Source organism: Pelobates fuscus, chromosome 9, assembly GCF_036172605.1.
Source record: "Pelobates fuscus isolate aPelFus1 chromosome 9, aPelFus1.pri, whole genome shotgun sequence".
NCBI lineage: Eukaryota > Metazoa > Chordata > Amphibia > Anura > Pelobatidae > Pelobates > Pelobates fuscus.
In genome coordinates, this window is record NC_086325.1 from 129438190 (window position 1) to 129464218 (window position 26029).

Consider the following 26029-nt stretch of genomic DNA (forward strand, 5'->3'; position numbering starts at 1 on the left):
TTTTTCGCCCAAAAAAAGGTAGCGGCCCTGGCAAGACAAACCGCGATAGCGGATTCCCAAGATGGCGCTGAACTCTCTGGGGGTAGCAGCCTGTGGTCGGAGATGGACTCGCCGCGAGACGGAGAACCGCTCACGACTGCTCTTTTGAAGCAAGCTCTGGATGAGCAATCTCAACGGCTGATCTCAATCTGGCAATCTAGTGTCGCGGAATTAAAGCATGACCTGCAGGACATTGGATCCCGCACAACACACGTGGAGGCCAAAATGGAGGATCTGGGACTGCAGTGCCCCTGCATCCCCAGCCAGCACATAATGGAAACAGGTACCTGTGTGTCTGTGTGAGAGAGACTGTCGTAATTGTATGTGTCAGAGAGAGACTGTCTTTAACTGTGTGAGAGAGAGAGAGAGACTGTAACTGTGTGTGTGTGTGTGTGAAAGTAAGGGACTCTCTGTAACTGTGTTAGAGAGTCTGCCAGTGTGTGTGTGTGTGTGTGTGTGTGTTCGAAAGACTGTCTGTAACTTTGCCTACTTGTACCTGTGTGTGAGACTGTCTGTCACTGTGTGTGTGATTGCCAATAACTGTGTGTTTAACTATTTACACCTGTAACTGTGTGACTATGTGCCTGGGACTTTGTGCATGTAGCTGTATTTGACAGTGTGTGTGTAGAATTGTGTGCATCTGATCATTATACACATATCCCACACAGACATCACGCCTCTCACACACATTTATTAAATCCCCTATATAAACACTACACCGCCTTACATACTTTATACATAAATAAGGGGGCGCTATGATGATTTTTTGCACAGGGTGGCTTAAGGCCCTGCTCATATGAATTCATAACAAAGTTAGCACTGGGTTTCTTGTACTTGCTAGGTAGTCAGTTTGGAACTATCTAAACCAAAAGTCTCTCCTTTAAGGTTGTGAATGGTGAAGACAAATCTTAGTCAGCAGGTAATCCACATTATCCACATATGTATCTAATGACTGTGTACCACAACAAAGTCCATATACAGATTTGACACAATGAGCAACAGTTCTCCTCCAATAAATACTCCTTCTATCAAGGTTAATCATGCAATAAGTATTTATTATTTAAGGTAAAACATAATTAATTTTTTTCTTTTTTTAATTGTTTAATTACTTGCAACATGTAATATAATATGAAACCTCTAACATTAATCTCAAAGACATACTAGTGGAATGATTCATTTAGATTTAATTTTCCTGTCATTTCTTGGCATCCTAAATTTGTTCTGCTAATAAACGGGTTGGCGACTTATTCATTATGAGGTGCCTTTGCACGGAACTCACGGATGCCGACCAAAACAGGCTTGGGAGAACTGATTATGTTCTCCCTAAAAGCTTTCCTGACATAGGTCACAGTATGACACTAATTGCTGCAGTACCTGATTTAGAGGTGAGCGGTAGTCCTTAATCCACTCATGGCAGCACTGGGAGAAAGTGATCTCAATTATCTTCCTCCCAGCACTTGTGAGGAGATCTGCCTACTGAAACCACAAACCTTGCCCTGTACCTGACCCTCAATGTACCCCAAGGAAGCCACCTTCCTACTGCTGAATGGTAAAAAGGAGGGAGGTTAAAAACAGCAGCATTGCCAATGTGTGGTTGTATAACAGTATGTGTTTGATTCTGAAGGTTATAGAATGGAATATTCAAAACAGAATATAGAAAGGTTCACATGTGAATAGACTCATTAGAAAATGCTAGTGCAGCAGTCTAAATTAAGATGGGCTATGAGAAGCAATAGATTGTCATGTGACAAGGTGACCCCACACGAGGTGAAGGGGTGGTGTTAGCACAGCATTTTTTGTTGAATGGGGGTGTTTTAGCATAGCATTGTTTTACTTGACTTGACTTTCCAAAAGAACAAGATGACTATGTGGCTGTCATCCAGTTTCTTAATATATGTGTGATGGCTTTATAAAGCTATAATGGGAGGATATACCAGGTCGCTAAACCAGGTGCTTTCCAAAGAAAAGGCCATAGCACTTTACAAAGAAAAAAAACTTGACATAGGCTGAATGATTCCTTATCTTGCATAAACCTAGTGGTTTTACCACTAAATACTCTATTGGATAAAAGAGAAATGGTAGTCTGACAGGGTTATTCACTAAAGTTAGAATTCAAAGTGAAGTTCACATTTAAAGGAATACTATAGTGCCAGGAATACAAAGCTGTGTTCCTGGCACTATCGCTCACCCTGCCTCCAATCCCCCCCTTTATTTACTCACCTTTTCCAAGCGTTGATGTCAGTCGGCGCTGGGTCCTGGCTCTGACCCCTCAGATGGCCCACAATGAGAAAAATCTGATGCTGGAGGTCCTCATGCAGAGTGTGAGGATGTCCAGCATCAGATACTGGACCAAAGGTCTGTTTCGATTCAGGAAACCCTCTAGAGGCTGTCTGGTAGACAGCCATTGAGGGCAAACTTAGAGATGCAATGTAAACATTGCAGTATCTCTCTGGTACTAAGTCCAAAAGGGACACTGCACCCAGACCACTTCATTTAGCTGGTCGGGGTGCCTACAGTGTCCCTTTAAAGTAAAAGTGGCTGAAATGAAAGACATTTTTTTTTTCTAAGCTATGTTTTCAATTCGGCTCCTCTGGCCTTAAATTTAAAATTCACTTTGCATTCACTTTAGTGAATAGACCTGTTAAATAGGGCTGCATTAATCAACTTTCTCAGTTACAATAAAATTAAATCCAGTGAAAAAGGTCACGTGACTGATGTCATAGGAAAGTTATTTTCAAAATTGCACTTGGCTATTCAAACATTGAAGGTCCTCTTAAATTACTAGATATTTGTAAAATAATAAGAGAGCGTAAGCACTTAATAACAGATGGGGCAGCAACCCTTTAAGGGAATTCCTCAAAAATCCTTAGAGTACAACAAAAAACAGACATCCCTTATCTCTGTTTTTTACTATATATGTGTGTATATACACTGAACAAAATTATAAACGCAACACTTGTTTATGCCTCCATTTTTCATGAGCTAAACTCAAAGATCTAAGACTTTTTTTCTATGTACACAAAAGGCCTGTTTCTCTCAAATATTTTTCACAAAGCTGTTAGTGAGCACTTCTCCTTGCCGAGATAATCCATACACCTCACAGGTGTGGCATATCAAGATGCTGATTAGACAGTGGGATTATTGCAAAGGTGTGCCTAATGCCTGCCACAATAAAAGGCCACTCTAAAATGTGCAGTTTAATCACACAGCATAATGCCACAGATGTTGCAAGCTTTGAGGGAGCGTGCAATAGGCATGCGGACTGCAGGAATGTCTACCAGAGCTGTTGCCCGTGAATTGAATGTTCATTTCTCTACCATAAGCCATCTCCAAAGGCATTTCAGAATATTTGGCAGTACATCCAACTGGCCTCACAACCGCAGACCACGTGTAACCACACCAGCCCAGGATCTCCACATCCTGTATCTTTACCTCCAATATCGTCTGAGACCAGCCACATGGACAGCTGCTGCAACAATTTGTTTGCATCTCAGGGAAGCTCATCTGCATGCTCGTCGTCCTCTTTGGGGTCTCGACCTGACTGCAGTTTGTCATCGTAACCGACTTCAGTGGGCAAATGCTCACATTCACATAAAATCAAGATTGGAAGTTAAGGAGAGAGAGAAAGACCCTTATACAGTATAAAGAGAAAAAGGATGATGAACTAAGTAAAACCCCATTCATATGTAACTTTAGTTCAGATAATTATAAAGTAAGAAAGATTGTATCAAAATATTGGCCTATTCTCCTTGAAGACCCTACCCTTAAAATCTTCTTGCCTGATAAACCCTGTTTTATACACAGGGGAGTTAAAAATGTAAAACATTCTTTAACCTCAAGTTATATACGGTAAAAGAAAAACCTAAGACCAATCCTACTTTCCTGAACACAGAAAATGGGTTTTATGGATGCGGACAATGTCTAGCATGCAAAAGAACTAATAATAAAAAAAAAAAACAAGTAAAGTTTAAATCAAATGAAGGTACGGAATATCAAAAAATCGAATTTACCTTATACAGTGTCCCTGCGGGTCACTGTATAACTAAAGATTGAAGAGGAGGACATTTTAGTTTAAAATTAAGTAAAAAAAAAAATGGAATGGATATTCAAACTCAATAGTCTCATTCCGAATGGTCTAAATTCAGACTTTGAAATGTGTCATTTTCTCAAATAGCCTTTTAATGATACCTTTTTGTGATTTTTAATATTAATTTTAATGGAATTATAATATTAGTACAGGTTATGTTCTGATATCACTTTGAGGTTTTATATATATATTCATATCTAGGCATAGTGCTTATAATAAATTAATTAACCTTTCCATTTTCTATTTAGAATTATATTGCTATATATTATAGTATTATTTATTTATTATATTACTAAAAGGTGTTTATATGATAATGATTCATTCTTGTAAATTTTTTAATGAATTATAGAAAGCTCGATTACATTCATATAGAAATCATGTCACATATTACTTTTATTTTTTTATATTGTGTCAAAATTAAGAGCACATAGATGTTTTAAAGGTTATTTTAAAGTCTTATTTAAGACATTTCTGTAATGATTAATTGATTATTATAATGCTTTTCCGTTTTATGTAACATAAAATGATCGTGGAACATGATCATGGACTAAACAAACGCCGAAATCCACAGTGGAATGCACTGTGGAACGCATAGCCGAAACCAGAAGTGATGTATCGTTATACAAGGCAGAATTTAATTGATCAAAAGGAGGCTTGTAACGCAGGGTATCTCCGTTACTATGGAGAAAACCCGCGAACACACAAGACTACACAGCTGATTCTCCTATCAACAAGGATACTTAAAGCAGGAAAAGGGTCCACAGGAACAACATGAAATAAAACATTTTCCAGCTGAAGAAGCCCTTTGGCAAAACGCGTTCTGGAGGAAAGAAGTGAGCACAGAGACTTTTTATTTTGGACTTTAGCCGAATAAGTGTTATATTTTTAAAAAAAATATGCTACATAATGCATTTTTATAGAGTTAATAAAATATTTTTTTTATATACACTTACAGCATTTTTTCCTGCTTACCTAAAGGAGTGTGGTCCTTAACCACATATACGAAGTGAAGTGAGCCTAATTACCGGCTCTGGGTTTGTGAGTAAAGATTCACTATTTTATACTATTCTTATAACAAAGACAATATTACACTATATGCCCCTTTCTATGCTTATTTAGGATTGGACCACTGGATAACAAAGAAGGGAAAGGGTCGCCTTAACGGACCCCAAGGCACAAGAATCTGAGCTAGCTCAGAAAAGTGTGAGTTGTCATTTGTCATTTTCACTGTACAGGGCAGATGGCAGAAAGCATGTATGAGCGGTTTGCTGATGTCAACGTTGTGGATCAAGTGGCCCATGGTCGTGGTGTTATGGTATGAGCAGGCGTATGTTATGGACAATGAACACAGGTGCATTTTATTGATGGTATTTTGAATGCACAAAGATACCCCGATGAGATCCTGAAGCCCATTGTGATAATGCACGGCCCCATGTTGCAAGGATTTGTACACAATTCCTGGAAGCTGAAAGCATCCCAGTTCTTACATGGCCAGCATACTCACTGGACATGTCACCCATTGAGCATGTTTGGGATGCTCTGCATCTGCGTATGCAACAGCATGTTCCAGGTCCTGCCAATATCCAGCAACTTCACACAGCCATTGTAGAGGAGTGGACCAACATTCCACAGGCCACAATCAACAACCTGATCAACTCTATGCGAAGGAGATGTGTTGCACTGCGTGAGGCAAATGATGGTCACACCAGATACTGACTGGTTTTCAAACTCCCTGGACCATCACAATACAGTAAAACTGCACATTTTAGAATGGCCTTTTAATGTGGTGTGTTTTGTGGGTGTTGTATACGCCGATCCAGAGCATCCCAAACATGCTCAATGGGAGACATGTCTGGTGAGTAGGCTGACTGACAGGGTTAAAAATTAAATACATGACTAGTGTAAAAGAGCAGCTTATTTTTGAAATAGTCTAGCTACATCACCACATTTTAGAGTGGCCTTTTATTGTGGCCAGCCTAAGACACACCTTTGCAAAAATCATGCTGTCTAATCAGCATCTTGATATGCAATACCTGTGAGGTGGATGGATTATCTCAGAAGAGGAGAAGTGCTCACTAACACAGATTTAGACAGATTTGTAAACAATATTTAAGAGAAATAGGTCTTTTGTGTACATAGAAAAAAGTCTTCGATCTTTCAGTTCAGCTCATGAAAAATGGGGGCTAAAACAAGTGTTGCATTTATAATTTTGTTCAGTGTATAAATGGGAATAGAAAAACATAATGCAAATATGTAAATAAAAAGCTGTGAGAAAAAAATTATATGTGTATGAGTATAATCTGATATCTTAAAACCATGAAAATAAATATTAAATACAATATAACTATTTAAAAATATACAAAGTATAGAATATATAAATCTATATTGGACAAACAGATTTGAAATTATTATTTCAAGACATTTTCTATAGGGGAGTAAAGGATCTCAGTCCTTATTATTAGATAACCTTTTCAGGCTATCAGTGGCTACCATTGAAAGGAAATTTGGTTATCATTATAGATACTTGGATTTACATAAAGTTTCAATCAAAGAAATTGGGAATTATTCTGCATGACTATAGCAGGTGATTTTAATATGACTATAAGTCAATATTACGCTTCCCCATACTTTTATTTAGTATGAAATAAAACATGTGCAATTAGCTTCATAAAAAACGGTATTCTTGAAAAGACACACTTATATTGCCAGTTATATGCAGTGGTATAATCCCCACTCTGGGGTATGCATAGGCGTGCGCAGCCTATTGCATTAGGGTGTGCACCCTAAAGCACAAACACATGACGCGTGTATATGTATGTATGTATGTATATATATATATATATATATATATATATATATATATATATATATATATATATATATATATACACACACACACATACATACACACACTGCTGTGTGTGTGTGCGCTGTGTGAGGGTGGTGTAAGGGTGCTGTGTGTGTAAGGGTGCTGTGTGTGAGGGTGCTGTTAGTGTGATGTGTGTGTGAGGGTGCTGGTAGTGTGCTGTGTGTGAGGGTGCTGGAAGTGTGCGGTGTGTGTTTGTTAGGGTCCACAGCAGTGTGTGTATGTATGTGTGCTGTGTGAGGGTGCTGTGTGTGTGAGGGTGATGTTTGTGTGATTTGTGTGTGTGAGGTTGCTGTGTGTGTTTGTTAGGGTCCTGTTAGTGTGCTGTGTGAGGGTGCTGTGTGTGTGAGGGTGATGTTTGTGTGATGTGTGTGTGTGAGGGTGCTGTTTGTGTGTTGTGTGTGTGAAGGTGCCTGTGTGTGTGTGTGTGTTGTGAGGGTGCTGTGTGTGAGGGTGCTGTGTGTTGGTAAGGGTGCTGTGTGTGTGTGTGTGTGAGTGAGGCTGCTGTTAGTGTACTTTGTGTGTGAGGGTGCTGTGTGTGTGAGGGTGCTGTGTGTGTGGGTGCTGTATGTGGGTGGGTGCTGTGTGTTTGTGAGGGTGCTGTGTGTGTGTGAGGGTGTTGTGTGTGTGTGTGTGGGGGTGCTGTTTGTGTGCTGTGTGTGTGACGGTGCTGTATATGTGTGGGTGCTGTATGTGTAAGGGTGCTGTGTGTGTAAGGGTGCTGTGTGTGGGCTGTATGTGTGTGGGTGTTGTATGTGTGTGAGGGTGCTGTATGTGTGTGTGTGCTGTATGTTTGGGTGATTGTGGGGGTGGAGGTGGGGGGACCTGTTAGTTAAGACCCCCCTGCCTTCTTACCTTATGTAGGGGGAGGGACCGTGCTGCTGCAATCCCTGGTGGTCCAGTGGAGAGTGAACTCTAGCCTGCGGGGCTAGAGTTCACTCTTGCGAGATCTGAGCGTTGCCGCGCAATCAGATCTCGCGAGAGGAACCCGGCGGAGCTGCTGGTAAGATCTCCCCGGGTCCTCTCCCTGCTGCTGTGGGCCGGTGAGGGAGATCTACGGTCTCAATCCATAGGTGTGCCGCGGGGATTAGGGTGTGCCCAGGCACACCCGACACACCCCGTGCGCACACCTATGGGGGTATGTGAGAGGTGAAGGTCCTATCCATATGGATATGTAACAAGAAGATAGAACAATATGGTACACACTGCTGTGTGAAACTATAAACACAGTGGAAAATGTATTTACATTTAGTTCAGCAAATATGGTTTGCTCAATACTCGAAGTGTAGGTGGTATTAAAGCCCACCAAAGAAAGAGGGTCTAAAAGGTAAGTAGCAGCACAGGAGGAGCCAAAGTACTGTAGTTTTTATTAATACAGTCATGGAAAAGGAAAGTACATCCTCTTTGAATTGTATGGTTTTATATATCAGAACCTAATGACAATCATCTGTTCCTTAGCAGGTCTTAAAATGAACTAAATACAACCTCAGATGAACAACACACTACATATTACACTGTGTCATTATTATAACAAAAGTTAAGTCATAATGGAGAAGCCATGTGTGTAAAGCTAAGTATTATTACATAGTTACATAGTTACATAGTTGCATAGCTGAAAAGAGACTTGCGTCCATTAAGTTCAGTCTTCCTCACATATGTTTTTGCTGTTGATCCAAAAGAAGGCAAAAAACACAGTCTGAAGCGCTTCCAATTTTGCAACAAACTAGGAAAAAAATCTGTCTTGACCCCAAAATAGCAGTCAGATGTCTCCTTGGATCAAGCAGCTATTACCCCACTAATTAGAAATTATATCCCTGTATGTTATGTTTTTGCAAGTATTTATCCAATTGCAGTTTAAAAATCTGTATAGACTCTGACAAAACCACCTCTTCAGGCAGAGAATTCCATATCCTTATTGCTCTTATTGTAAAAAAAACTTTTCTTTGCCTTAGATTATATTTTGATGTTTTCTTTTTAATTTAATTTTTTATTTTTACAGCTATTATATAGCTTGTTATCCCTTTCCTACTCAGTCATGAAAGAGGTTTTATGTATACATATTTTTTTTTATTTACACTAGCAATTTTCCACTGTCAAATGAGCTACACCCACACCAATTGTTTTGCATTTCATACATAACCCAATTTTTATAATGGCAATAAATTATATTTATGCATGTTTATGACTCTCAGAGATCTATCATAATGTAAAGAGATTAAATTAATACTCATCTTCAATGTTTTTATTTGTATATAACCTTCAAAACTTATTTTTGTATGTTTTAGAGAACCTACTGAGAATTTGTATGTTTCGGAAGTATACAGAAAAGCAGTTTATGTGGAGTACATGGATGCTACTTTCACAAAGACTCGGCCACAATCAAACGTGACAGGTATGATCAGAGTTTAAAAACAATAAATTAAATGAATTTAAACACAATCTTAAGCAATTTCTTTTCTTTTTTTACACCAGTATGCAGTGTACAAACAGAGTGAAAAATGGACATAACAAAGCAAGTTATTAAACGCTAATACATCAAAAACTAGGCTCTGGTGTGGATGACCTTAGGATCTTTTAAGGGTGATCCAAATCCCTCTGTGGGTGGTCTGGATGCCTGGATCCCTGATCTGGATACTTGGTCTGGATATTCTGTAGTAGTCTCCTCCCAGTCGTAAATAGCAGGAAACCCAATAAAGTATAAAATGAACATTTATTGAAAATACAAATACACAGATAAAAATAAATGTAAATAAAATCTATTTAGGTTAAAATGTTGCCAAAACGCATTTCACCTAGCGTGACTTCTTCAGTTGGCTTTGTTGATCTTCATACGTCCATCCAGGTCTTTATATGCTGTTTAAATAACCATTTGCAGTCTTTTTGTTCGTTGGAACGCAGCCTGCTTTCCACTCATTCACCGGCGTTTCACTTCCGGGTTCTGGTCACGTGGATGCGTTCCATTCGAGTAACAGCGCACGTCTCTTCTGATCTAATGTGTACTCTGTCTGTATGGAACGCACTTTGCGTTCTACCAGGTCCATTAGTGCAACAAAAAGAAAGTCTCTCTATTAATGTAACAGAAGAAAGTTCTTCTACACCTCAGTGTAGTGTTCAGTCCATAAGAATAATACACATGTAGATTGATAGTCTTATATTTGAAAAATAAATAGGTAGATAAACAGTTAAATGCATCAAATATATAATGATGTCATTTTGCATATTTTAAATGACAGTGTAATCAGAGTGTAACCACAAAATTCCATATTAAAAAAAGACCAATATTTAAAAGTTACAGTGCACCTTCATATATATTACATAGTGATGTCCCGAACTGTTCGCTGGTGAATAGTTTCTGGCGAACATCGCTTGTTCGCGTTCGCCACGGATGGCGAACACATGCGCTGTTGGTCCGCCCCCTATTCGTCATCATTGAGTAAACTTTGACCCTGTACCTCACAGTCAGCAGACACATTCCAGCCAATCAGCAGCAGACCCTCCCTCCCACCTCCTGGACAGCATCCATTTTACATTCATTGTGAAGCTGCATTCTTAGTGAGAGTAGGGACAGTGTAGCTGCTGCTAATTTGATAGGGAAATTGATAGCTAAGCTAGTGTATTCAGTGTCCACTACAGTCCTGAAGGACAAATCTGATCTCTGCTGTAAGGACAGCACCCCAAAAAGCCCTTTTTAGGGCTAGAACATCAGTCTGCTTTTTTTTTTCTGTATAATGTAATTGCAGTTGCCTGCCTGCCAGCCTGTGTGTCAGGCTCACAGCATATACTGTGACAACTCACTCACTGGTGTCACAATAGCTTGCTGGTGTCACAATAGCTTTTGACTGTAATAGATTGAATAGCAGTTAGTTGTCTGCCAGCGTGTGTGTCAGGCTCACAGCGTATACTGTGCCCACTTGCCCAGTGCCACCACTCATATCTGGTGTCACAATAGCTTGCATTTAACAAAAAAAAACTTTTTGGACTGTAATATAATAGCAGTCAGTTTCCTTCACTAGTGTGCGTTTCAGGGCCTGCCAGGGCACAGTGTCACACCAGTGCAACTCATATCTGGTGTAACAGTAGTGTACATGTAAAAAAAAAAAAAATACAATTTTGACTGTAATAGATTGAATAGCAGTTAGTTGTCTGCCAGCGTGTGTGTCAGGCTCACAGCGTATACTGTGCCCACTGGCCAAGTGCCACCACTCACTCACTGGTGTCACAATAGCTTGCATTTAAAAAAAAACAAAAAAACTTTTTTGACTGTAATATAATAGCAGTCGGTTTCCTTCACTAGTGTGCATTTCAGGGCCTGCCCAGTGCCACCACTCACTCACTGGTGTCACAATAGCTTGCATTTAACAAAAAAAACCTTTTTGGACTGTAATATAATAGCAGTCAGTTTCCTTCACGAGTGTGCGTTTCAGGGCCTACCAGGGCACAGTGTCACACCAGTGCAACTCATATCTGGTGTAACAGTAGTGTACATAAAAAAAAAAAATAATACAATTTTGACTGTAATAGATTGAATAGCAGTTAGTTGTCTGCCAGTGTGTGTGTCAGGCTCACAGCGTATACTGTGTCCACTTGCCCAGTGCCACCACTCATATCTGGTGTCACAATAGCTTGCATTTAACAAAAAAAAAACTTTTTGGACTGTAATATAATAGCAGTCAGTTTCCTTCACTAGTGTGCGTTTCAGGGCCTGCCAGGGCACAGTGTCACACCAGTGCAACTCATATCTGGTGTAACAGTAGTGTACATTAGTGATGTACCGAACTGTCCGCTGGCGAACAGTTCCCGGCGAACTTAGCGCGTTCGCGTTCGCCATCCGCGGGCGAACACATGGGCGGTTCGATCCGCCCCCTATTCGTCATCATTGGGCAAACTTTGACCCTGTGCCTCTCGGTCAGCAGACACATTCCAGCCAATCAGCAGCACTCCCTCCCTTCCACACCCTCCAACCTCCCTCCCAGAATCCATTTTCGATTCATTCTGAAGCTGCATGCTTAGTGAGAGGAGGGAAAGTTTAGCTGCTGCTGATTAGATAGGGAAATTGATAGCTAGGCTAGGGTATTCAGTGTCCACTACAATCCTGAAGGACTCATCTGATCTCTGCTGTAAGGACAGCACCCCAAAAAGCCCTTTTTAGGGCTATAACATCAGGCTGCTTTTTTTTTCCTGTGTAATGTAATTGCAGGTGCCTGCCTGACAGCTTCTGTGTGAGGTTCACATTGGATACTGTGCCTACTTGCCCAGTGCCACCACTCATATCTGTTTTAACAATTGGTTAAGCTTTAGATTTAAAATAAATAATTTGTTTTCACTGTAATAGAAGAGCAGTTGCCTGCCTGCCAGCTTCTGTGTCCGGTTGGATGCCTTGCCCATTTGCACAGTCAGTGCCACCACTCATATCTGTTTTAACAATTGGTTAAGCTTTAAATTTTAAATAAATAATTTGTTTTCACTGTAATAGAAGAGCAGTTGCCTGCCTGCCAGCTTCTGTGTCAGGTTGGATGCCTTGCCCATTTGCACAGTCAGTGCCACCACTCATATCTGTTTTAACAATAGCTTAAGCTTTAGATTTTAAAGAAATCATTTTTTTTCACTGTAATAGAAGATCAGTTAGTTGTCTGCAAGCGTCTGGGTGTCAGGCCTACTTCAGCGTGTGCTCTGCAGACCTGTGCCAGCGTGCTTTGACAGTTGCCAATCATATCTGGTGTATCTTTAGCGTGCTTTTACAAAGAAAAAAGGTTTCCAGTGTAAGCTAATAGCAGCCAGTCAGTGTCCTTCAAGCGGCTCTGTCAGGCCTTCCTTCAGCGTGTGCCCTGCACAACCTTGCCAGCGTACTTTGACAATTGCCACTCATATCTGGTGTCTCTATAGCGTACTTTTACAAAGAGAAAAGGTTTCCAGTGTAAGCTAATAGCAGCCAGTCAGTGTCCTTCAAGCGGCTCTGTCAGGCCTTCCTTCAGTGTGTGCCCTGCACAACCCTGCCAGCGTACTTTGACAATTGCCACTCATATCTGGTGTCTCTATAGCGTGCTTTTTCAAAGAAAAAATGTTTCCAGTGTAAGCTAATAGCAGCCAGTCAGTGTCCTTCAAGCGGCTCTGTCAGGCCTTCCTTCAGCGTGTGCCCTGCACAACCCTGCCAGCGTACTTTGACAGTTGCCACTCATATCTGGTGTCTCTATAGCGTGCTTTTACAACCAAAATTGTGTTTCCACTGTAATAGAAGAGCAGTTGCCTGCCTGCCAGCTTCTGTGTGAGGTTCACAGTGGATACTGTGCCCTCTTGCCCAGTGCCACCACTCATATCTGTTTTTACAATAGCTTAAGCTTTAGATTTAAAAGAAATAATTTTTTTTCACTGTAATAGAAGAGCAGTTAGTTGTCTGCAAGCGTCTGGGTGTCAGACCTACTTCAGCGTGTGCTCTGTAGACCTGTTCCAGCGTGCTTTGACAGTTGCCAATCATAGTTGGTGTCTCTTTAGCGTGCTTTTACAAAGAAAAAAGGTTTCTAGTGTAAGCTAATAGCAGCCAGTCAGTGTCCTTCAAGCGGCTCTGTCAGTCCTTCCTTCAGCGTGTGCTCTCCAAAACTGTTCCAGTGCACATTGCCAATCATATCTGGTGTGTCTATAGCGTGCTTTTAAAACCAAAATTTTTTTTCACTGTTATAGATTGAATAGCAGTTACTTGTCTTCAAGCGGGTGTGTCAGGCCTACAGTGTGTGCTCTGCAGAACTGTTCCAGTGCACATTGTCAATCATATCTGGTGTCTCTATAGCGTGCTTTTAAAACCAAAATTTGTTTTTCACTGTTATAGATTGAATAGCAGTTACTTGTCTTCAAGCGGGTGTCTCAGGCCTACAGTGTGTGCTCTGCAGAACTGTTCCAGTGCACATTGCCAATCATATCTGGTGTCTCTATAGCGTGCATTTAAAACAAAAAAATGTTTTCACTGTTATAGATTGAATAGCAGTTACTTGTCTTCAAGCGGGTGTCTCAGGCCTACAGTGTGTGCTCTGCAGAACTGTTCCAGTGCACATTGCCAATCATATCTGGTGTCTCTATAGCGTGCTTTTAAAACCAAATTTTTTTTTTCACTGTTATAGATTGAATAACAGTTACTTGTCTTCAAGCGGGTGTCTCAGGCCTACAGTGTGTGCTCTGCAGAACTGTTCCAGTGCACATTGCCAATCATATCTGGTGTCTCTATAGCGTGCTTTTAAAACCAAATTTTTTTTTCACTGTTATAGATTGAATAACAGTTACTTGTCTTCAAGCGGGTGTCTCAGGCCTACAGTGTGTGCTCTGCAGAACTCTTACAGTTCACATTGCCAATCATATCTGGTCTCACAGTAGCTTGCACGCATAGTACCACTAATCCCCAAAAAAATGACAGGCAGAGGCAGGCCACCCCGCAGGGGCCGTCGTGGTCGTGGTGCTGTGATTCCCTTTTGCCCTAGAATAATGCCCAGTTTTCAGAAGCCACGTACCCTGAACTTGAAAAGTTCTGAGGACATAGTTGACTGGCTAACACAGGACACCCAATCTTGTACAGCCTCCGCTCGGAACCTTGACGCACCATCCTCCTCCAGCTTAGCTTCAGGCACCTCTCAAGATAGCACTCACCCGCCTGCCACCACCACCAAAACTAGCACCACAGCCGCTTTACTTGGTATGTCAGAGGAGTTATTCACACACCCGTTTAAAGAAATTAGTGATGCGCAACCATTATTGCTAGAGGATGTAGATAACAGGGATATGTCTCAGGCAGGCAGCATTAAACACATGGAGGTACGGTGAGATGATGATGATGTTGTACCCGCTGCTGCTTCCTTTTCTGAGTTGTCAGATACAAGCGAAGCGGTTGATGATGACGATGCGTCCATGGATGTCACGTGGGTGCCCGCTAGAAGAGAAGAAGAACAGGGCGAAAGTTCAGATGGGGAGACAGAGAGGAGGAGGAGGAGACCAGTTGGAAGCAGGGGGGGTCGTCGCAAGGAGCTAGTGGCACAGTCAGACAGCATGCATCGGCACCCGGGGTCAGCCCGACAGCACGCCAATCAACGCATGCTATGTCCACCACCAGAATGCCGTCATTGCAGAGCTCAGCAGTGTGGCATTTTTTTTGTGTGTCTGCCTCTGACAACAGCGATGCCATTTGCAACCTGTGCCAAAGGAAACTGAGTCGTGGGAGGTCCAACACCCACCTAGGTACAACTGCTTTGCGTAGGCACATGATCTCACATCACAAACGCCTATGGGATCAACACATGAGTACAAGCAGCACGCCTACTCTAAGCCGCCATCCTCCTCCTGGTCCAGCATCTTCAGCCACGTCAACCACTGCTGTCCTTCTTGCCCCCTCTCAACCATCCGCCACTCCGTCTCCCGCCTTGAGCAGTTCCCGCTCATCTGCCCACAGTCATGTGTTTCTGTCAAGGACATGTTTGAGCGTAAGAAGCCATTGTCACCAAGTCACCCCCTTGCCCAGCGTCTGACAGCTGGCTTGTCCGAACTATTAGCCCGCCAGCTTTTACCATACAATCTGGTTGAGTCTGAGGCGTTCAAAAAATTTGTAGCTATTGGGACACCGCAGTGGAAGGTACCCGGCCGGAATTTCTTTTCACAAAAGGCAATCCCCAACTTGTACTCGATTGTGCAAAAGGAAGTCATGGCATGTCTGGCACACAGTGTTGGGGCAAGGGTCCATCTGACCACTGATACCTGGTCTGCAAAGCATGGTCAGGGCAGGTATATCACCTACACTGCGCATTGGGTAAACCTGCTGACGGCTGACAAGCAAGGAATGCGTGGCATTGCAGAGGAGTTGGTGACACCGCCACGAATTGCAGGCAGTCCTGCTGCCACCTCCTCTACTCCTCGTACTCCATCCTCTTCCATAACCTCCTCGGCTGAGTCCTCTTGTGCTGATGCGTCTTGCTCCACATCAACGGCACCCTCCCAGCTCCCCAGGTACTATTCCACATCCCGGATACGGCAGTGTCACGCCGTCTTGGGTTTGACTTGCTTGAAAGCAGAGAGTCACACCGGACAAGCACTCCTGTCCGCCCTGAACGCACAGGTGGAAAAGTGGCTGACTCCGCAGCAACTGGATATCGGCAAAGTGGTGTGTGACAACGGAAAGAATTTGATAGCGGCATTGAAGTTGGGCAAGTTGACACATGTGCTGTGCATGGCACATGTGTGTAATCTGATCGTACAACGCTTTGTGCATAAGTACACAGGCTTACAGGACGTCCTGAAGCAGGCCAGGAAGGTGTGTGACCATTTCAGGCGTTCCTACACGGCCATGGCTCACTTTGCCGATATCCAGCGGCGAAACAATATGCCAGTGAGGCGCTTGATTTGCGACAGCCCTACACGTTGGAATTCCACACTCCTAATGTTCGACCGCCTGCTCCAACAAGAAAAAGCTGTTAATTAATATTTGTATGACCGGGGTGCTAGGACAGCCTCTGGGGAGCTGGGAATTTTTTTGCCACGTTACTGGACGCTCATGCGCAATGCCTGTAGGCTCATGCGTCCTTTTGAGGAGGTGACAAACCTAGTCAGTCGCAACGAAGGCACCATCAGCGACATCATACCATTTGTTTTCTTCCTGGAGAGTGCCCTGCGAAGAGTGCTGGATCAGGCTGTAGATGAGCGTGAAGAGGAAGAGGAAGAGTTGTGGTCACCATCACCACCAGAAACAGCCTTATCAGCATCGCTTGCTGGAACTGCGGCAACGCTGGAAGAGGATTGTGAGGAAGAGGAGTCAGAGGAGGAATGTAGCTTTGAGGAGGAGGAGGAGGAGCAAGACCAAACACAACAGGCATCCCAGGGTGCTCGTTGTCACCTATCTGGTACCCATGGTGTTGTACGTGGCTGGGGGGAAGAACATACCTTCAATGACATCAGTGAGGAGGAGGAACGGGAAATGAGTAGCTCGGCATCCAACCTTGTGCAAATGGGGTCTTTCATGCTGTCCTGCCTGTTGAGGGACCCTCGTATAAAAAGGCTGAAGGAGAACGACCTGTACTGGGTGTCCACGCTACTAGACCCCCGGTATAAGCAGAAAGTGGCGGAAATGTTACCGAATTACAACAAGTCGGAAAGGATGCAGCATTTGCAAAATAAATTAAAAAGTATGCTTTACACAGCGTATAAGGGTGATGTCACAGCACAACGGGAATCTAACAGGGGGAGAGGTGGAAGTCATCCTCCTCCTCCTCCCACGACCACGCCGGCAAGGACAGGACGCTTTAAAGACGTGTTGTTGATGGAGGACATGCAGACCTTTTTAAGTCCTATGCATTGCCACAGCCCTTCGGGATCCACCCTCAGAGAGCGACTCGACCGACAGGTAGCAGACTACCTCGCCTTAACTGCAGATATCGACACTCTGAGGAGCGATGAACCCCTTGACTACTGGGTGTGCAGGCTTGACCTTTGGCCTGAGCTATCCCAATTTGCGATAGAACTTCTGGCCTGCCCCGCTTCAAGTGTCCTGTCAGAAAGGACCTTCAGTGCAGCAGGAGGTATTGTCACTGAGAAGAGAAGTCGCCTAGGTCAAAAAAGTCTAGATTACCTCACCTTTATTAAGATGAATGAGGGATGGATCCCGAAGGGACTGACACTGGGCGATACATTCGATTAAAAAAGGCCTGATGAGATGAGCTGCCTTGGGCTAAAAATGGTCCACACGCTGCTGTATTTTAGCTCTGAATTACGTTTGACTTGCGTGACTTATCCGCCACCAACTAGGGTTCAAGCCGCCATGTTTTAGGGCACTTTCTGCCTGTGAAACAAACATCAATTTTTCTGGCCGCTGCTACGGCAGCGGCTGCAACAATACCAAATTTTTCAGGCATGTGTACATGCCTAATTTTTAGGCCCACTGGTGCAGCACTGTGGCTTCAAAAACCAAACCAAAAAAAAATCCTCCAAGATGGCACCAATATACCAGTGGTCTAAGCATCTTCCCACCTTGGCCTAAAAAGGGGAGGTGATTCAACTATTAAAAATCTCTGCCATTTACACGTCCACTGATAGGAGACGCGGAAGGTATTAAACTGATGTGAACAATACTAAACTCACCACTCCTATCTGGTGGCACATTAGCTTGCCCGCGCATTGCCACAAATTTCAAGTAAGAGGACCGACCAAGCATCTTCTTCCATCTCCCTGTTACATAAATCAATGCCATATCCATAGAACTTGTAGAGAATATCCAGGATAGTTTTACAGGGCCAAATCATGTCGCCTGTTGAAAGAGGTGACCTTGCTCGGGTCCCAGGTGTGCGGTTCCTAAAATGGCTGCCATTTACACGTCCACTGATAGGAGACGCGGAAGGTATTAAACTGATATGAACATTTACTAAACTCACCACTCCGAGTGCTGTTATTTATTTAATTTTTTTGTGTTGTGAGGCTTTACAGGACAGAGTGCTTCTCCATGGGACATGTTAACTCACGGGCAGCTGGCTCATCAAGGAACCAGAGCAGCTTGAACGAGGTGAACTTGCTCGGGTCCCAGGTGTGCGGTTCCTAAAATGGCTGCCATATACACGTCCACTGATAGGAGACGCGGAAGGTATTAAACTGATATGAACATTTACTAAACTCACCACTCCGAGTGCTGTTATTTATTTAATTTTTTTGTGGTGAGGCTTTATAGGACAGAGTGCTTCTCCACGGGACATGTTAACTCACGGGCAGCTGGTTCATCAAGGAACCAGAGCAGCTTGAACGAGGTGAACTTGCTCGGGTCCCAGGTGTGCGGTTCCTAAAATGGCTGCCATATACACGTCCACTGATAGGAGACGCGGAAGGTATTAAACTGATATGAACATTTACTAAACTCACCACTCCGAGTGCTGTTATTTATTTAATTTTTTTGTGGTGAGGCTTTACAGGACAGAGTGCTTCTCCACGGGACATGTTAACTCACGGGCAGCTGGCTCATCAAGGAACCAGAGCAGCTTGAACGAGGTGAACTTGCTCGGGTCCCAGGTGTGCGGTTCCTAAAATGGCTGCCATATACACGTCCACTGATAGGAGACGCGGAAGGTATTAAACTGATATGAACAATACTCCACTCCTATCTGTAGGTCCGTCCCATTGTGATTTATGCCCCCCACCCACCGCGCAGGGATGGGGGCCGGGGGGGAGGAAAGTAGGCCCCCCCATTGTGATTTATGGCCCCCACCCACCGCGCAGGGGTGGGGGCCGAGGGGGGGAGGACAGTAGGTCCCCCCATTGTGATTTATGGCCCCCACCCACCGCGCAGTGGTTGGGGAGGACAGTAGCTCCCCCCAGTGTGTATCATGGGCTTTGAGGACAGGTGTCAATCCATACCTGCCAAGTGACCCTATGTAGGGGGAACAGTCCCTATTCTGCTCTCTGTCAGTGTGTATCATGGTCTCTGTGGACGGGGAACAGTCTCTATTCTGCTCTGTGTCAGTGTGTATCATGGTCTCTGTGGACGGTGAACAGTCTCTATTCTGCTCTGTGTCAGTGTGTATCATGGTCTCTGTGGACAGGGAACAGTCTCTATTCTGCTCTGTATCAGTGTGTATCAGGGGCTTTGAGGACAGGTGTCAATCCATACCTGCCAAGTGACCCTATGTAGGGGTAACAGTCCCTATTCTGCTCTGTGTCAGTGTGTATTATGGTCTCTGTGGACAGGGAAAAGTCTCTATTCTGCTCTGTTTCAGTGTGTGTCATGGTCTCTGTGGACGGGGAACAGTCTCTATTCTGCTCTGTGTCAGTGTGTATCATGGACTCTGTGGACAGGGAACAGTCTCTATTCTGCTCTGTGTCAGTGTGTATCAGGGGCTTTGAGGACAGGTGTCAATCCATACCTGCCAAGTGACCCTATGTAGGGAGAACAGTCCCTATTCTGCTCTGTGTCAGTGTGTATCATGGTCTCTGTGGACGGGGAACAGTCTCTATTCTGCTCTGTGTCAGTGTGTATCATGTTCTCTGTGGACGGTGAACAGTCTCTATTCTGCTCTGTGTCAGTGTGTATCATGGTCTCTGTGGACAGGGAACAGTCTCTATTCTGCTCTGTGTCAGTGTGTATCAGGGGCTTTGAGGACAGGTGTCAATCCATACCTGCCAAGTGACCCTATGTAGGGGGGACAGTCTCTATTCTGCTCTGTGCCAGTGTGTATCATGGTCTCTGTGTACGGGGAACAGTCTCTATTCTGCTCTGTGTCAGTGTGTATCATGTTCTCTGAGGACAGGTGTCAATCCATATCTGCCAAGTGACCCTATGTAGGGGGAACAGTCTCTATTCTGCTCTGTGTCAGTGTGTATCAGGGGTTTTGAGGACAGGTGTCAATCCATATCTGCCAAGTGACCCTATGTAGGGGGGACAGTCTCTATTCCGCTCTGTGTCAGTGTGTATCAGGGATTTGACTATCTTTATTCAGATTCAAAAATTACAATTCCAGGAAGAATTTAACAAACATTTACAAGAACATGTTATGCACATCATAGAAACAACGTGAACCTCTTTAAAGCCACAAACTTAAGACAAAAAGTATGTACACACAATGTGTAAGGGTTTGAAAGAATATTCTGAATCCTTACATGTTTACTTTAACGTTTGTTTGATTTTTGTGAACCATATTTAAACTACAAGCAGAGTGAAAACTATAAAAACTCAAGTGGCCATGCTGATCAAATTAAATAGTATGCTTTACACAGCGTATAAGGGTGATGTCACAGCACAACGGGAATCTAACAGGGGAAGAGGTGAAAGTCATCCTCCCCCTCCCACGACCCCGCCATATCTGCCAAGTGACCCTATGTAGGGGTAACAGTCTCTATTCTGCTCTGTGTCAGTGTGTATCATGGTCTCTGAGGACGGGGAACAGTCTCTATTCTGCTCTGTGTCAGTGTGTATCAGGGGCTTTGAGGACAGGTGTCAATGTTAGGTGATTTCTGCCCTTTATGGATTAAAAGCAGACTCTGCATCAACTGTGTAATTTTCCATGGGAGTTTTGCCATGGATCCCCCTCCGGCATGCCACAGTCCAGGTGTTAGTCCCCTTGAAACAACTTTTCCATCACTTTTGTGGCCAGAAAGAGTCCCTGTTGGTTTTAAAATTCGCCTGCCCATTGAAGTCAATGGCGGTTCGCGCGGTTCGCGAACATTTGAGGAAGTTCGCGTTCGCCGTTCTCGAACCGAAAATTTCGGTTTCGCGACAACACTAGTGTACATTTAAAAAAAAAAAAAAATTATAGATTGATTAGCAGTTAGTTGTCTGCCAGCGTGTGTGTCAGGCTCACAGTGTATACTGTGCCCACTGGCCAAGTGCCTCCACTCACTCACTGGTGTCACAATAGCTTGCATTTAAAAAAAACAAAAAACTTTTTTGACTGTAATATAATAGCAGTCAGTTTCCTTCACTAGTGTGCATTTCAGGCCTGCCCAGTGCCACCACTCACTCTCTGGTGTCACAATAGCTTGCATTTAAAAAAAATAAAACTTTTTGGACTGTAATATAATAGCAGTCAGTTTCCTTCACGAGTGTGCGTTTCAGGGCCTGCCAGGGCACAGTGTCAAACCAGTGCAAATCATATCTGGTGTAGCAGTAGTGTACTTTAAAAAAAAAAAAAAAATACAATTTTGACTGTAATAGATTGAATAGCAGTTAGCTGTCTGCCAGCGTGTGTGTTAGGCTCACAGCGTATACTGTACCACTTGCCCAGTGCCACCACTCATATCTGGTGTCACAATAGCTTGCACTTAAAAAAAACTAAACTTTTTTGACTGTAATATAATAGCAGTCAGTTTTCTTCACTAGTGTGCATTTCAGGGCCTGCCCAGTGCCACCACTCACTCACTGGTGTCACAACAGCTTGCATTTAAAAAAAAAAAAAAAAAAAAAACTTTTTAAACTGTAATATAATAGCAGTCAGTTTCCTTCATGAGTGTGCGTTTCAGGGCCTGCCAGGGCGCAGTGTCACACCAGTGCAACTCATATCTGTTGTCACAGTAGCTTGCACGCATAGTACAACTAATCGGAAAAAAAATGACAGGCAGAGGCAGGCCACCCCGCAGGGGCCGTCGTGGTTGTGGTGCTGTGATTCCCTTTGTCCCTAGAATAATGCCCAGTGTTCAGAGGCCACGTACCCTGAACTTGAAAAGTTTTGAGGACACAGTTGACTGGCTAACACAGGACACCCAATCTTCTACAGCTTCCGCTCGGATCCTCGACGCACCATCCTCCTCCAGCTTAGCTTCGGGCACCTCTCAAGTTACCACTCGCCCGCCTGCCGCCACCACAACACTAGCACCACAGGCCGCCCGCCTGCTGCCACCACCAACACTAGCACCACCACCAACACTAGCACCACAGCCGCTTCACTTGGTATGTCAGAGGAGTTATTTACACATCAGTTGTAAGAAATGAGTGATGCGCAACCATTATTGCCAGATGATGGAGATAACAGGGATATGTCTCAGTCATACAGCATTACACACGTACGGTGTGATGATGATGTTGTACCCACTGCTGCTTCCTTTGCTGAGTTTTCAGACACAAGTGAAGCGGTTGATGATGACGATGTGTCCGTGGAATCAGGGGGAGGTCGTCGCAAGGAGCTAGTGGCACAGTCAGACAGCATGCATCAGCACCCGGGGTCAGCCAGACAGCACGCCAATCAACGCATGCTGTTGCCACCACCAGAATGCCGTCATTGCAGAGCTCAGCAGTGTGGCATTTTTTTTGTGTGTCTGCCTCTGACAACAGCGATGCCATTTGCAACCTGTGCCAAAAGAAATTGAGTTGTGGGAAGTCCAACACCCACCTAGGTACAACTGCTTTGCGAAGGCACATGATCGCACATTACAAACGCCTATGGGATCAACACATGAGTACAAGCAGCACACAAACTCAAAGCCACCATCCTCCTCCTGGTCCAGCATCTTCAGCCACGTTAACCACTGCTGTCCTCCTTGCCCCCTCTCAACCATCTGCCCCTCCGTCTCTCGCCTTTAACAGTTCCTGCTCATCTGCCCACAGTCAGGTGTCTGTCAAGGACATGTTTGAGCGTAAGAAGCCAATGTCACAAAGTCACCCCCTTGCCCGGTGTCTGACAGCTGGCTTGACTGAACTCTTAGCCCGACAGCTTTTACCATACAAGCTGGTGGAGTCTGAGACGTTCAAAAAATTTGTAGCTATTGGGACACCGCAGTGGTACCCGTCCAAAATTTCTTTGCACAAAAGGCAATCCCCAACCTGTACTCGATTGTGCAAAAGGAAGTAATGGCATGTCTGGCACACAGTGTTGGGGCAAGGGTCCATCTGACCACTGATACCTGGTCTGCAAAGCATGGTCAGGGCAGGTATATCACCTACACTGCGCATTGGGTAAACCTGCTGACGGCTGGCAAGCATGGAATGCGTGGCTCTGCAGAGGAGTTGGTGACACCGCCACGACTTGCAGGCAGGCCTGCTGCCACCTCCTCTACTCCTCCTATTCCATCCTCTTCCATAACCTCCTCGGCTGAGTCCTCTTCTGCTTCTGCATCTTGCTCCACTGTACCACATCCCGGATACGGCAGTGTCACGCCATCTTGGGGTTGACTTGCCTGAAAGCAGAGAGTCACACTGGACCAGCACTCCTGTCCGCCCTGAATACACAGGTGGATCAGTGGCTGACTCCGCACTCCGAAATTTGTTGGCGGCATTGCATTTGGGCAAGTTGACACATGCCCCGTGCATGGCACATGTGTGTAATCTGATCCTACAACTGTTTGTGCATAAGTACCCAGGCTATCAGGACGTCCTTAAGCAGGCCAGGAAGGCCAGGAAGCAAGCAGGCATTCCTACACAGCCATGGCGCACTTTTCCGATATCTAGCGGCGAAACAACATGCCAGTGAGGCACTTGATTTTCGACAGCCCGACACGTTGGAATTCAACACTCCTAATGTTTGACCGCCTGCTCCAACAAGAAAAAGCCGTTAACGAGTATTTGTATGACCGGGGTGCTAGGACAGCCTCGGCGGAGCTGGGAATTTTTTTGCCACGTTACTGGATGCTCATGCGCAATGCCATTAGGTTCATGCGTCCTTTTGAGGAGGTGACAAACCTAGTCAGTCGCACCGAAGGCACCATCAGCGACTTCATACCATTTGTTTTCTTCCTGGAGTGAAGAGTGCTGGATCAGGCCGTAGATGAGCGTGAAGAGTTGTGGTCACCATCACCACCAGAAACAGCCTTATCAGCATCGCTTGCTGGACCTGCGGCAACACTGGAAGAGGATTGTGAGGAAGAGGAGTCAGAGGAGGAATGTGGCTTTGAGGAGGAGGAGGAAGACCAACCAAACAGGCATCCCAGGGTGCTCGTTGTCACCTATCTGGTACCTGTGGAAGAACATACCTTCAGAGAGATCACTGAGGACGAGGAACAGGACATGAGTAGCTCCGCATCCAACCTTGTGCAAGTGGGGTCTTTCATGCTGTCATGCCTGTTGATTGACCCTCGTATAAAAAAGGCTGAAGGAGAATGACCTTTACTGGGTGTCCACGCTACTAGACCCCCGGTATAAGCAGAAAGTGCCTGAAATGTTACCGAATTACAGCAAGTCGGAAAGGATGCAGCAGTTCCAAAATCAATTAAAAAGTATGCTTTACACAGCGTATAAGGGTGATGTCACAGCACAACGGGAATCTAACAGGGGAAGAGGTGAAAGTAATTCTCCTCCTCCCACGACCACGCCGGCAAGGACAGGACGCTTTACAGACATGTTGTTGATGGAGGACATGCGGATCTTTTTAAGTCCTATGCATTGCCACAGCCCTTCAGGGTCCACCCTCAGAGAACGACTCGACCGACAGGTAGCAGACTACCTCGCCTTAACTGCAGATATCGACACTCTGAGGAGCGATGAACCCCTTGACTACTGGGTGTGCAGGCTTGACCTGTGGCCTGAGCTATCCCATTTTGCAATAGAACTTCTGGCCTGTCCCACTTCAAGTGTCCTGTCAGAAAGGACCTTCAGTGCAGCAGGAGGTATTGTCACTGAGAAGAAAAGTCGCCTAGGTAAAAAAAGTCTAGATTACCTCACCTTTATTAAGATGAATGAGGGATGGATCCCGAAGGGACTGACAGTGGGCGATACATTCAACTAAAAAAGGCCTGATGAGGGGGACTACTTAACACACCACTCCTATCTGGTGGCACATTAGATTGCACGCACAGTGCCCCAAATTTGAAATAGGAGGACCGACCAAGCATCTCTTTCCATCTCCCGCTTCCTAAAATCAATGCCTTATATACACGTCCCCTGGTAGGGGACGTAACAGGGATTAAACTGATAGGAATAGTACTACTTAACACACCACACCTATCTGGTGGCACATTAGATTGCACGCGCAGTGCCCCAAATTTGAAGTAGGAGGACCGACCAAGCATCTTTTTCCATCTCCCGTGCGTTAAACGGGGAGTTTGGTCTGTCACTGTGAAGCGGGCGTAACCCTTACACTACCTGATCGATACAACTTCATACCTGATGTTTTAAAGCACGTTATTCCAAACAATTTAGGAATGTTAGGTGATTTATGACCTTTATGGATTAAACCCAGACTCTGCATCAACAATGTAATTTTCCATCGGAGTTTTGCCATGGATCCCCCTCCGGCATGCCACAGTCCAGGTGTTATTCCCCTTGAAACAACTTTTCCATCAATATTGTGGCCAGAAAGAGTCCCTATGGGTTTTAATATTCGCCTGCCTATTGAAGTCTATGGTGGTTCGCCCGGTTCGCCCGTTCGCGAACATTTGCGGAAGTTCGCGTTGCCATTCGCGAACGGAAAATGTTATGTTCGCGACATCACTACTGATGACACCCAGCTATATCTCTCCTCCCCGGACCTCTCCCCTGCCGTCCTGCAACGTTTCACTGCTTGCCTTTCTTCCATCTCTGACTGGATGTCCTCCCGCTTTCTAAAACTCAATCTCTATAAAACTGATATCCTTGGCTTTCCTCCTCCTAATACTGATCCTCCTCTTTCGCT

General features: G+C 44.4%; 1 protein-coding gene across 1 annotated transcript in view; it reads left to right on the plus strand.

Annotated features, from left to right (window-relative positions):
- Positions 1 to 26029, plus strand: part of F8 (coagulation factor VIII) — a 595138-nt gene that overhangs the window by 20232 nt on the left and 548877 nt on the right. The window contains exon 2 of the mRNA XM_063432427.1: positions 9278 to 9384. Coding sequence (XP_063288497.1) covers positions 9278 to 9384 — 107 coding nt within the window. The remainder of the gene's footprint in view (positions 1 to 9277; positions 9385 to 26029) is intronic.